Consider the following 13862-nt stretch of genomic DNA (forward strand, 5'->3'; position numbering starts at 1 on the left):
GAACATTTTACATCAGTAAAATTTGATGATCTTCACAATAATTTAATAGTGATCCATTCTACTTAAAACTGACCCCCCAATAAGGTGAATATTACCCTGCCTTGTGAATAGTTTGAGTTAAAGGCAGAAGTGGTTTAAGCTTAATTCTTATCTTAATACTGTGTGATACAGTATTGATAATTTTCAAGAATAAAAGGAACATACAGGCATGCAGTATTTTAGGGCATAGCACGTCCTTCAAGTAGCTGAGCATTCACAAAGACTGGGAACCTTTATATCAACAAACATTCTATTATTATTTCATAATGTCTTATATAATTTTGAAAAGCAAATTATACCAATGAGTTCATATTTGCTTCTGCTTTGGGGTCTCAAGCAAAAACTGTGCTTTGGACTATTTGGACATACTCATAAGTGAAGCTCAGAATGACAAAAAGCTTTATCTGTTAAAATGTCAACAGCATTATAAATTGTCCAAGCTTGACAGGTTATATGGAATATTTTTGTGGATGGCAAGGAATGGTGGCACATTCACATGAATTTGCCCTATTTCTCTTGCAGTGCTTTGCCTCGGGACACAGTCTTTACATGGATCAGTTAGTTTGTGAGTGGGTGATAAGTTGCCCTTGAATTAAGTCATCAGCAGTAAATGAACGACACAGTTTGAACTCTCCATCATGCAGATGAAGGGAGGAGACAAAGAGGAACGGCACAATTACTCGCCTTCGGAGTAATAAATGCCTTTTTCTTTGGAGGCAATCCCTTCTCTCTACAACACGCTGAAACATTTATGTAAGGACTATCTGTTACCTACAGTGTAACACACTGGGGGACTCTGAAATGTTGTTGTACCAAATGTCAGAAAGCACTGTTTGATGACATAAGAATTACATCTCACACACACAGCAGGTGTCTGGTTAAGCATCAAGCTCAATGGATGTGGTACACTATATGGACAAAAGTATTGAGTCACGTGGACATTATCACCTACAGGAAGTGAATAGAATACAAAAGAGAACATGGAAAGCTTTGTTGGATGTTTTGTCCATTCAGCCAAAAGGACGAAAGGTGACATCCGAGGGCCTTCAGGAGAGCAGGAGTCCTATTTTCTTTGAGGAAAAAAATATTGTATAAATCATCTGGGCTTTCATGACCTCTGTTGACATGCGTTGTTGCATTCTGCCGTCGCACATTCCTCTTTTGGTCCAGCATTCTTGCACACGATCTAAAATAAGCTACATCACTTTTGACTAGGATCTCATTCATTGTTCATGAAGTCACTGGTTGTTTTACATGGCCGTCACAACAAGCAGCACTCTTCATGCAGACATACATGGTCTCAATTTTATTTTGCATAATGTCTGTGACTGAAAAATTCCAATAAAAGTAGTAAGACCTTTGCGCTTTTGACATTGTTGTCTTGTTATGCGTTTTCAGGGTGGGGCGTCGTCATGTAGGAACAGAAAAGGACCTTTCCACAAAGTTAGAAGCATAGACTTGTCCAACATGTCTTGATAAGATAAAGAATTTATATTTTACAGGGAACTGAGGGTATTAGATCCACTCCTGATTGAATGAAGGGATGTGTATCAATACTTTCATTCACTTTGTGCAGGTGTGGTGCTTTCTCATGTACCCATACAGCTGCCGGATGTAGCTTATCAGGGGACTTCTATAACTTACACAGTCATCAGTCCAAATGACGATGGGGAAATTAACATTTAGAAAAACGGCTGCTTGAACTCTCAGTGATGCTACATCGATGTTCTTTACAAGCAATTTGCAGATGATTTGCTTTTTATTAGGCATCTGCAAATGTTTTGTGGCATTTCTAAAAGGTTAGTGAAACCACATCAGGCACTTTCATAAACAGGCTTGCAATTTGAGCATCCGTCAATATGATGTGCGTTAGCTGAGTATGCAGTGGCCCGGTTAATCACCCATCAAACAAGTTTGACCACAAATGTTTCCCCTGTGAGCTTGGGTCTGACCTGTCTTACCCGGTGTGGTGACAGCTACCCCGGCCGCCATGGATGGCAGCGGCTGGCTGGGGCCGGGGCTAGTAGGGGCGGTTTGCATCCTTTGGCCTCTTCAGCTGCACCTTGAGTCTTTTCATGCCGATTTGGAAGCCGTTCATTGACTGGATGGCAGCTTGGGCACTGCCTGGGTTATCGAAGCTCACAAAGCCTAGGGAAAGAGAGTGGCACAGGTTAATTTGAGGTTAGATGAAGAATGCTAACAAAAATGTGAGTATGAGATTCATTGATGAAGCACTTTAGTTGAGTGGTAGCTGTAGGAAGACATCTGTGCATGTTACAAATCAATACCATAATATTCGCATAATGCTATAAGAAGTAAAATATATTACAATAATAATAGAACAACAACAACAAAAACCCAACAACAACAGGATCACATTAATAAGAGAGTAGCATGTACCAATATCACAATATGAAGTGATGGAGTTTAAAACCAAAATATTGACACAGTTGTGCTGTATTTCAATCAAATTCCACTTGTGTAATATCTGCAATTAAAGCTGTGTGTTCATATTTTCAATACACAGACTGGACAGTTCATTAGGTAGACCTGTGCAATCTAAATGAGAGCTGTATCAAACGTTTTTCTTTTGAAAAGTCAATCATGCTCAGTTTTTATCGTCTCAAGAAGCTAAATAAGGTCAGCGAAATATTAGAAACACAACCATCAACATGTCGTTAAATTGATACTTATCTGACAATCAAAACTGAGCATGATTCTCTTTGTCAAGGCAGTATCCTTGACACCGCTTTCGAAATAGATGTCAGTAGATTGTGCGTGTACCCAATGTTAGTGCGTGTTGCTCATTAGGCACTGATGTGTTCATTCAAGGGTTACCTTAACAAATCTCTATTAAACACTCAGTCACTATCCAATAATAATTCATAATCATAGCATGTTATTTTAAATTCTGACTGGCTCTGGCACAGCCAACATAGCAGCCAAGCTGCGTTTGCCGTCCGTCACAAAGTAAGGCAGAGTTGAATAATTTCAGATAGAAATGTAAAGTAATCAAATAAGTCACCAGTTGTTGCACAACTCAACATAAGTCTCTCTTATTTTCATTTGGTTTGAAACAGGGAGGTGCTGGGAGGTTAGCAAGGGGCTGCAGTAAAGAAGGTGATTAGTAAAAAAGAATAATCAGAATAAATAATCAATAATCTTCTGGTTCTGTTAATTTTTACCCACCAAAGCATTTACTTTGGTTTGTCGCTCGATCCACAAACACTTTGGAGGAGATGACATTACCGAATGGCAGGAACATCTGCATCAGTTCGCCATCCCCAAACTCCTGAGGGAGGTGGTAGATGAACAGGTTGCAACCCTCTGGCCCTGTACATGGGAAACAGAGAGACAGAGACAGAGAGGTGTAGGGAGAGACAAAGGCAGGAAAATGAAAAATAATTGATATACATTGGACACTTCTTTAGGTACAGTGCATCTAATGAAATCCAATACAACCACTTAATAAACAGTCAGCCTTGACAAAGATAACAATTAGGGATGGGCGAATACCGATACCAGGTATCGATATCGGGTCGATACCGGCCTTATTTTATGGTATTGGATACTCGTGAGGGCTTCCAATACCAGCCACCAATACTGGCTTTGAATAAGTCCTCCTCGCCAGTAGTTGTTGCTACACTGCGACAGTTTGACACCTTAGGTTTACAATTATCTGCCATTGTGTTAATTGAAATTGTATGTATCAAAAGTACTATTGGAATTGGTACTCAGTATCGGTGAGTACTCAAGAGCGAATACTTGTACTGGTATCGGTCGCTAAAAACGTGGTCTCACATCACACAAACATCCCTAATAATAACGCTCACTTTTGAGAGAGGACTTTGTGTATGTTGCTATATTATTGCGGTTGTCGCTTACACTGCATCGTTAGCTGTTTGAAATATTAACAGTTCTACACCATTGCAAAGTACATAGAGAGTTTGAATACAAAATTGATTTAACAATTACAGATGTACAAAAACATTGGGAAATAATTGAACATACAATGGAGATAAAAAGTCGACACACCCCAGTTCAACTGCCTGGATTTTGTAATATCCATCCATCCATCCATTTTCTGAGCCGCTTCTCCTCACTAGGGTCGCGGGCGTGCTGGAGCCTATCCCAGCTATCATCGGGCAGGAGGCGGGGTACACCTTGAACTGGTTCCCAGCCAATCGCAGGGCACATACAAACAAACGACATTCGCACTCACATTCACACCTACGGGCAATTTAGAGTCCCCAATTAATGCATGTTTTTGGGATGTGGGAGGAAACCGGAGTGCCCGGAGAAAACCCACGCAGGCACGGGGAGAACATGCAAACTCCACACAGGCGGGACCGGGGATTGAACCCCGCTCCTCAGAACTGTGAGGCTGACGCTCTAACCAGTCGGCCACCGTGCCGCCGGATTTTGTAATATAAAAAATTAATTGGCCCACGACACATTTTTCCACATGCATCTGGGAGATTTCAAATCTATTTTTTTGCAAAATTTTGAACCCAACTTTGGGTTGAATGGTGCCACAGCACATCAGTGTGACAGCCGGTAGTTGCTACTGTTTTTAAGCGCTTAGACTAGTGAATCCCAAGCAGGGTGCTGTGAGAGATTATCAGGTGTGCCTGAATCAGAACCAGAATCAGCTTTATTGGCCAAGTACAGTATGTTTCAAGATACACAAGGAATTTGTCTCTGGTAGTTGGAGCCGCTCTAGTTGACGACAAGCAGCCACTATGACAAAATATACATTTAGGACATAAAAAACACAAGTATGGAGAGTCATTGATCAATGAAAGCGTACCACTAGTGTGGTGAAGCTGATATAATGGCAATTGTGATCATGAAGCCGTCCTCAAGCAATTTAGAGCACTTTAAAGTGACTAATAGTGCAATGATCTGGTACTGTGACGAATGTGGAAAAGGTGCAGAGTTCTCAAACACATAAGTGGCCAGTAGTAATCAAAAATAGTATGCATATAGTGCAGCATGATAAAACAGTAAGTGCACAAATAATGTAGAAGTGTCCCGACAGAGATGTGCAAAATTGGCAGCATGTTGCAACGAAATTGTAAGTCAACTGTTTAAGAAGTTAATGGCAAGAGGGAAGAAGCTTTTGGAATGTCTGCTGGTTTTAGTTTGCATTGTTCGATAGCACCTACCTGAGGGAACGAGTTGGAATAGGTGGTGACCAGGTTCTCAAGAGAAGGTAGGTGGGTACTGATGAATCTTTCGGCAGCCTTGACTGTCCGTTGCAGTCTGATTTTGTCCTTCTTTGTGGCAGCACCAAACCAGACTTTGATGGATGAAAACAGGACTGATTCGATTACTGCTGTGTAGAACTGCCTCAACAGCTCTTGTGGCAGGCCGTGCTTCCTCAGATGCCGCAGGAAGTACATCCTCTGCTGGGTCTTATTGAGAATGGAGTAGATGTTGGTCTCCCACTTCAGGTCCCGAGAGACTGTAATTCCCAGGAACTGAAAGGTCTCGACGGTTGAAACAAGGTAGTTGGACAGCGTGAGGGGCAGCTGTGGCGAAGGATGTTTCCTGAAGTCCATAATCCTTCTGACCGTCATGAGCGTGTTCAGCTCCAGATTGTGTTGGGTTCACCGAAGCTCCAGCCGCTCCATTTCTTGTCGATAAGCAGACTTGTCACCGTCTTTGATGAGGCCGATGACTGTGACGTCGTCTGCAAACTTCAGGAGTTTTACAGTCGGGTGTGTTGAGGCGAAGTCGTTCATGTAGAGAGAAGAGCAGTGGAGAGACGGCACATCCTTGGGGGGCACTGTTGTCCTGCCCGTCAGGAAGCTGAAAAAAACTGTGAATCTGCCAGCAGATGGCAGGCGAGACACTGAGCTGGAGAAGCTTGGAGGAGAGTAGTTCGGGGATGATGGTGTTGAACGCAGAGCTGAGGTCCATGAACAGGATCCTCACGTACTGTAGGTCCGTGTGCCGTCGAGTTGTTCCAGGGTGAATTGCAGTCCCATGTTGACTGCGTCATCCACAGACCTGTTTGCTTGATAGGCAAACTGCAAGGGGTCCAGCAGGGGTCATGTGATGCTCTTGAGGTGGTTCAGCACAAGGAAATCAAATGACTTCATGAGCACAGATTTCAGCATGAGAGGTCTGTTGACACTCAGTCCTGAAATTGCAGGTTTCTTGGGGACTTTGTGAATGGTCAACACAGAAGTGGGAGTCAGAGGTGTGACGGTGGGCATCGGTGGTGTGGCTGGGTGGGTGTGGGGAGTGAAAGTGTCCTTTTCAAATCTGTAGTAGAAGGTATTCAAGTCGTCAGCCAGTCCTTTATTGTTCTCCGCTTGGGGGGGATGATCCAATTTCACTTAATCGGCCCAATGGTTGTTATCCTACATGTATCTTTGATCATCTGTCTATGCCAGTGATGTATAGTGACAAGCAGAACAAATAATCGCTCTTCCACGAGATAGCAGACGGTACAATTAACCTGTGTATCCACCTGTTGCCTCATACAACAGAATAAGGGCCTTGTGTTCAACTACACTGGCCCACATTTTACACTGGACAAGTAACATTTATGTGTTAATTGAGACAAGAGCATCATTATTTTAGTATATGTACTTTTTGTGACAATTTTTGGTGGTGTGCTGAGATGTTTCTTATATATGTGCCTTGGCGCAATGAAGGTAGGAAAAAACTCTATGTAATATTAACGATTATTATCTTATCTATAATATTATCTTTTTTTTCTACTTGGTGCTGCATTGTTTTGTTTGCATTCCACAAGAGGGCAGCAAGGCCACAGTCTTGTATGTGATCTCGCTCCCTTGTTGCAACTAGCAAACACTTGTAGGATAGATATAGTCAATTAACTTACAGCCTATAATCATCTCTATTTTCAATTTTAAAATGACACGAAGTAGCATATATGCATAAACGCAATATGACCTCTGCATTTCACCCCTCACTGTGAACACAGCAGCAAGCGTTGGTGTTACAATGCGAAGGATACTGCTCATGTATGCCGACTCTGCTCTCATAAACACTCCCCCACAACTGGAAAACGTCTTCAATAAATACTGTGTTGAGTCTTTCTTGAGCTTCTTCCAAATATGTATATATAAAGGTTTATGAGTCAAAATTGACAAACAGTCAAACAGATTTAAATGTTTGACTGGTAACCCACGGTAACCCAAATATTGCATCTTTTACCTTCTCGTTGCTGCTGTGGGATGATGGTTGAAGGGTGGGGGAAGGCCTGGCTGATCTGTCCGTATGCAGCGGGGTAGGCTGCTGAGGCACACACACACAAACACATGCACACACACACACTGATCAGATAACAGCTGGGACGAGAGCACAGTGCTACACACCAAGGCACACGCACGCACATGCAAACAACATGATATACACCGGGGCACAGCAGGCAATCGATCAGATAACAGACAATAGAGTGTACATGTTTCACACTCACAGACATGCTATAAAAAGCAGGGAATAAATTGATGTTGTACAGGCGTGACACTTTTGGTTACATGGTGAAAATTCCAAAATGCAAATGCAAACAATGAAATATCTTTATCTCCTTCCCTTGTTCCCTCCCGCAAATACACGGACACACACACACATGCACGCACACACACACACACACGTTCACACACCTGCATACTGCTGGACTCCCGTGTAAGCCTGCTGGAGAGGATCAGCTGCAGTGGGACTTTGAGCTGCTCCATAAGAGAACATGAAGAGATGAAGAAGGATGTGGAGGGCAGCATGGATGGATGGAGGAGTGGGTGTGCACCAAGGTAAAGAAAGAGGAACAATACAGACAAAGCAGCAGTGAGATGGAGCAGGAATGTAAATGGAGGGGAGGAGGAGGGGCACAGAGGAAGGCGAGAGTAATATATAATAACAGTGGGCGGGAGCGGGGTTACAATGTGAGGAAATGGAGGGAATAGACACGAGAGGCGAAGAGGTTAGTTCTCAGTGTGAGGTGCAGACCTCTCCCATTGGGCACAAGCTCAATTGTTTCCTCAAAAGAAGGAAAGGTTGTTTGGAAAGAAAGTTTCCTGAAGCATTCATTCATCATTTCGAGCAAATGTACCACTATTCTATGAGGCTATGTTATATGAAATGGTTTATACATTATATATTATTCACAATATAATGTATATGCATTCTGTACATCTCTGAAAAATATTAAGGTAACCGTATAATCATGGACTTTTTTTGGTATTTTGACAATTTTTCATTTCCTGCAAATAAATACTCACCAACCCAAATATTTGTATTTTGGTTTGAGAGTTATGTTGTCGATATATGTTGTAGAATAAAAAGAAATTGTTCAGTGTACTGAAACGTCCATCCATTTCATGTACCACTTGACTGGTCGTCAGCCAATCACAGTTATTCAAACATAGTAAAATCAAAGATAATTTGCAGCAGTCTTTTAGTTTTTTTTCCCAGAGCTGTACATATATATATAAGAATATGCTATATTATGTGTTTGTGTGGATCCCTATTTTTAGTGTCAAGGTATGGCTACATTTTCCAGCTATGTATTCTGTTAAATCCTAATGAGCTGCTCCCACTTATTATTGTACAAGACTATCTGTAGAAGAAAGGGAATTATAAACATGCTAAAAACACTGCAGAAAAAAGACATACACCACCGATACAACACCAATGTTAACACCAAAGAATGAAGGGGTGGAGAAGATACACATTAGATAAGAATAAGAACACTACCTTCAGATAGAGAAGAAAGAAAACAGCCACCCTGAACTCCAAAACAACTCCTTGGAGCTACACCCAGGCCATTTTTCTCAGAGTCCTCCCGAAAAACCACTTCTTGCAAAACTAGGGAGACAAAAACAAAAAAATAATAATACAATATAATAGTCTCTTTCCTCTTCTTAAAGAGAAAACAACCAAGTGATGTACAAACCACATCATGTGACACAAATGCATACTTTTGCTCCAGCATCCCCAAAGCACCTTTGCTAGACATGGATTTCCTCATTCTTTCTGCTTTGGGACTCTACATGCCGAATGTGCTCCTCACTTATTATGTAAGCCAGTTGAACGCTCATTGTCCTGTTGTGACAAATGTGTTTTCCTCTGAGTAAATATAAATCATGGCTCAACACAGCTGTTTATAAGGCATATATGTATGTCGCTGATAGGCATTATTATGTATTTTTTTTTATCAGGAACATAGAGGGAATTCATTGCTGTGAATGTATCAGTTAAATCTCACAACATTTTGAGATACAGTAGGCCTAAATGATTTTCATTGGACAGTGATGATAAAGAAATTCATTTTGCCTTGTATGTTTGAGAGTATGGTAGTTGATCCTGTTCCCACATGAATTTAGTAGGATTTTGGCTGAAAAGTAATATACATAATTTAGTAGACCCTTTACTAAATTACTCAAATCCTCATAGTTTCTGCTTAAGAATTGAGTAGGACTGTACTCTGCTTAGTAGAAAATTGACATTTTTAAAAATGTATGAATGTAAAGAAAATAATATGCCTTGAACGCAACTCGCCAACTGCATTGAAATTATGGCAAAATATTAACAGCTGTGTGTACGTTGCCCCTCACTGCAATGAATAGAATTCACCCTGAGGAAATTTGCATCATAACTCAGCATAATGTTGCAGCTCATGTATAAAGACTAACTTCCTGTAGTAATACCACAGAGTGGTTATTACTACTTATTTACTTATTTTTCTAATAATGTTCATACTCAAGTAAGTCAACATTGTAGCTCAACATAACATTGTTGAGAGCATATAATGTAATTGGATGAGTTATTGAATGTTGACTCTGTATCGTCAATCATTGACTTTTTTTTGTATAAAGAGCATTGCACTCTATTTAGTAAAAAAATGACTTCACAGATTAATTTCCTGTATTGTTAAACTTTTAAGAAATTGGGATAACACAATCACAACTTCCTAAGCGCTTATCAAGGCAAACTTCCATCCACTGCATTTATATTGCCCTTGTAATAAATGTGCTTTCTTTCTGAGTAGGTCTAAATCAAAGCTCAATACGATGTTGTTTCAAATGTCACAGTAGAAAATATTACTTTTTTCCCCGTTGTGAAAATAGTGTGATTGCTTGAGAAAATTAATACACTCTCCAATTAAACCAAGTTTTTTTTGCACCAAGTATCACCTTCATAGACAAAATTATACAGTAGCATAGTAGGACTAAATGTTCATCAAAAACAAGACAGAGGTTTTGTTTCGAAACAGTATAGCTAATATTATTGTAAGCCACTGTAACACTATGCACAGTTTGAACATTACCATTGCGCCTAAATATAGGCACATTAAAACCAAAACTTAAATAATGATTCAAATAAAATGTTAAACAAAAATTGTACCTAAATAAAAGTTTTATAACAAACAGTTCTTAAAGATTAAATGAAAATCTATTTTACTAAACAGTTAAATACAACTAACTGAACTGCACATAGGGATTGATTATTCACATACCACTAGAGGGATGCCGCATACCACTCGTGGTACCAGTAGCACACTTTGAGAATCAGTGCACTAAATTAAACTGCCTTGAAATTACGACAGAAAGTAACATTTTCAGTGAAGCATTTGCGCATCATGTCCATCATGGATGAAGCATGGGTTGCTGCTCTTTAGAACTTTAGATTGTTATGTTGGAAAATGGTCAAGTTTGAATGTAATATAGTGCTTAGAGTTTTGCATGAAAAAAGGGGGTTTACTATGGATTTACCAGGGTAATGGTGTATCCCATTGGTGAAGACGGCCTCTGCGGGTGGCTGTCCATTTGCTTGAGGGGGCGGCATGCCAGTAAAACCATTGACACTAATGGGGGAAGGGATGCTGGTCACTGTGGGGGCACTGATGCCTGGAGGAGTGCTACCGCCTGCAACAAGGAAGGAGTAAAATCAGAGAGGGTAACAGAGAGTAATTGTCTATATTTCCCCCCAGAGACATTATGGAAAGTTTTACTTTGACTGGCCACCAAGTAACTCTTGCAAATGTCAGAGGGGGCGGTCCAGTGGTCCAGTGAAGACATTAAATGTCAAGGCTGATTTCCTATCTCTCTATAATCCTCTGAGTGACACAAGTGGATGCAGATCAAATGTAATCGAGCATTGCAATCATCTCACAAAACTGTGGTGTGTTCAACTCGAGGAAGTCATGTTGGAACTCTGTGTTTATTATTCACTACATTCTGCATTGCAGCTGTATCAATTTTTAAACCATGTCACATATTTTAGCTAGAATACATTAAATTATAGATATTGCTTTTACCGCTGTTACCTGACGTGGGCGTGAGTGGTGCTCCGGGGAGGCCATTGATGGTGGCCATGTGCTGCATCTGGGCAGCAGCAAAGGCAGCCATCGGACTGAGGTAGCCGCCCTGGCCTACAGATGCCATCAATGCCGCCTGTTGTTGCACCTACAGGGAGGAGGAGATTCCAAATAAAATGACTTGAAAATGAATATCAGTTTAGTAGGACATGGATATGTTATCCCTGGAGCAGACTACAAGACAAATGTGGTCTTTCATGGTTGCACTATGTCAGACTACTGCCATACATTCTTGCCGTATCTCGGTCAGGCAGTAGCGACACTACATGTCACCGGTTCTCGGGAGTGGGCTGTCCATTCAAGAAGAGCTAGAGGTGTGTTCAAGTACTTTTAATGCAATACGGCTCGCAAGCAGGCAACATAATGTTATGTACCCTAGTAAGCTACTGCCAGCACTAACGTTTGTATGTAAACACGCTGGCTTTCTGTGCAGTCATGCTCTAAAGCAAAGCTTCGCTAAACATTGGCTCGTGCGAGTGAATAAATGTTGACAACGGCACCCAAATATGTTAACAACGGCAAGCAAGGGGGACCAAGCGACGGTCACAATACGCAATCCTATTGGTCGACGGCAAGGTGTGCTGTTGGAGACTTGTCGCCGATATGTCACACCAGCAGGAAGATATTCAAAAAATCAAACATGGGAGACTTTTCATTTTGGTGTCATAGGGCTATGGTGAGGCCAAATCGTTGGTCGTGGATTATGTTACAATACAAGAAATTTTGTCTTTCCCGATAAAATATGTCGGGCCTGATTTGGGAAATTGCCTGCAATAGCTAATCAGGCCAATACCAGGGCTAAAATCCTGTAGTCTCATGTCGGCATTACTGAGTTGAAGGGCAGGATAAAACATTTTCAGGGACCCAGATTGAAAAAGGTTTTTGTTGCAATGGTTCACACTTGGCATTAAGTCACTTCTAATGTTTAAACAATGGGATAAATGTAATCTTTTAAGTCATCTCAGCAGTCTAGTCTTGTCTACTATAGTGTAGTATAGAAAATAGTATAGTATAGTATAGTATATTATATTATAGTATTGTATAGCATCATATAGTAAGAAATTGAACAGCATAGTGTAGAATTTACAATAATAGAGTACAACAGTATAGTATAATATAGTAGAGAATTCTACATTGTACAGTATATTACACTATATCACAATATACGATATATAGTACAGTATAGTAGAATATAGTATCGTGAGGAATTAAACATTATAGTGCAGAATTAAATAAAATAGAACACTACAGTATAATATAGTTGTGGATTACCTATACTGTACACATAGTATATTATAGCATAGTACAGTACATAGTGTACTACAATAGAACAGTACAGTGTATTACAGTACAGTACAGTACACAAGAGAATAGAACAATATAGCATAGAATAGAGGTGAACAGAATAATATACTATAGTAGAGAATTGGGTGAAATATGCCAGTGTGGTATAGTGCAGTGCAATACAGTATATTACGTTATAGTTACGGTATTCTTGGCCAGTAAAAACAAAGTAGATTTTGTTTCCAGAACTCTGTAACGATGTTTATATGGCAAAGTGTTTAAAAAGGGGCCCTAGTGCATAAAAAAAATCATTTTTTGATCATTTTTCTTGCGAAAAGGCAAAGGGTTTGGTATACTATTCAGTCTCTGTGGATTCGTGATTAAGTTTATGATTACACCTCAATGATCTAGGCATCAATTCCTTGTCCTCAGTAAATGTACACTCAGTGTCAAACTCCTTTTCCAGAGCAGCACAAACAAGGACTTTTGATTTTTAGTTTATACTGTATTTAAAACAGTGTTGGTTTAAAAAACATCCACTTTTACACACACGTTCCAATATTTTCTCATGTAGGCTCTACAGCCAGACATTTTTTTTTCAGCCAAAAATGATGCCATGTAAACAGCCTCTAAATAATGTGTTTCCAAAATATGCTTTGGAGGGCCTTGCCTGAGCGTAGGCTCCGTAGGCTCCAAACTGCAGGGCCATAGGGTTGAAGATGCCCATCTGACCAGCCATCTGCTGCATGCGGCGAATGGTGCGCTCCTTATCCGTGTCTGCGAACTTTACCACCAGACTGGATGAGGCACCCTGCGCATTCACACACACACACACACACACACACACACACCAGACAGTAGGTTAGCGTGTACAGATGGACGCATGACATCACCTTGTGTCCCCTGTTGTACACAAAGCATACAGTATATTTTACTCCTCCCATGCGCAACAGCACAAAACCATGTGAAAAGTAGTGAGTAAATGGAAAAGAGAGTCTATGTTGCTGTTATAAGAATTAACTTTGCACTGACAAGCCAACCAGCTTCAAAGCTTTACTTTGCATTTAGTTGGCATGGGTCAAAGGCAGAGGGATTAAAAAAGTATAACTTTATAACTTTTAGGAGGTAATTAAGCTTGTTGCGATTCACCTCTGCGGTGACTCTTGTCACTCACATAAATCTACAC

At 40.5% G+C, this 13862-nt stretch overlaps 1 protein-coding gene across 4 annotated transcripts in view; it reads right to left on the minus strand.

Moving 5' to 3' along the window:
* Positions 1-13862, minus strand: part of celf4 (CUGBP, Elav-like family member 4) — a 118436-nt gene that overhangs the window by 4512 nt on the left and 100062 nt on the right. The window contains exons 6-13 of one of the 4 annotated variants that reach the window (XM_061784261.1): positions 13347-13487; positions 11342-11480; positions 10788-10940; positions 8770-8880; positions 7683-7745; positions 7234-7311; positions 3229-3372; positions 2001-2187 (exon numbers count right to left, since the gene is read on the minus strand). In XM_061784261.1, coding sequence (XP_061640245.1) covers positions 2060-2187; positions 3229-3372; positions 7234-7311; positions 7683-7745; positions 8770-8880; positions 10788-10940; positions 11342-11480; positions 13347-13487 — 957 coding nt within the window. In that variant the 3' untranslated portion in view covers positions 2001-2059. Of the gene's footprint in view, positions 1-1991; positions 2188-3228; positions 3373-7233; positions 7315-7682; positions 7746-8769; positions 8881-10787; positions 10941-11341; positions 11481-13346; positions 13488-13862 lie in introns of all 4 variants that reach the window. The other 3 variants (XM_061784262.1, XM_061784259.1, XM_061784260.1) reach the window with 3 other exon arrangements.

This window comes from Phyllopteryx taeniolatus, chromosome 9, assembly GCF_024500385.1.
Source record: "Phyllopteryx taeniolatus isolate TA_2022b chromosome 9, UOR_Ptae_1.2, whole genome shotgun sequence".
NCBI lineage: Eukaryota > Metazoa > Chordata > Actinopteri > Syngnathiformes > Syngnathidae > Phyllopteryx > Phyllopteryx taeniolatus.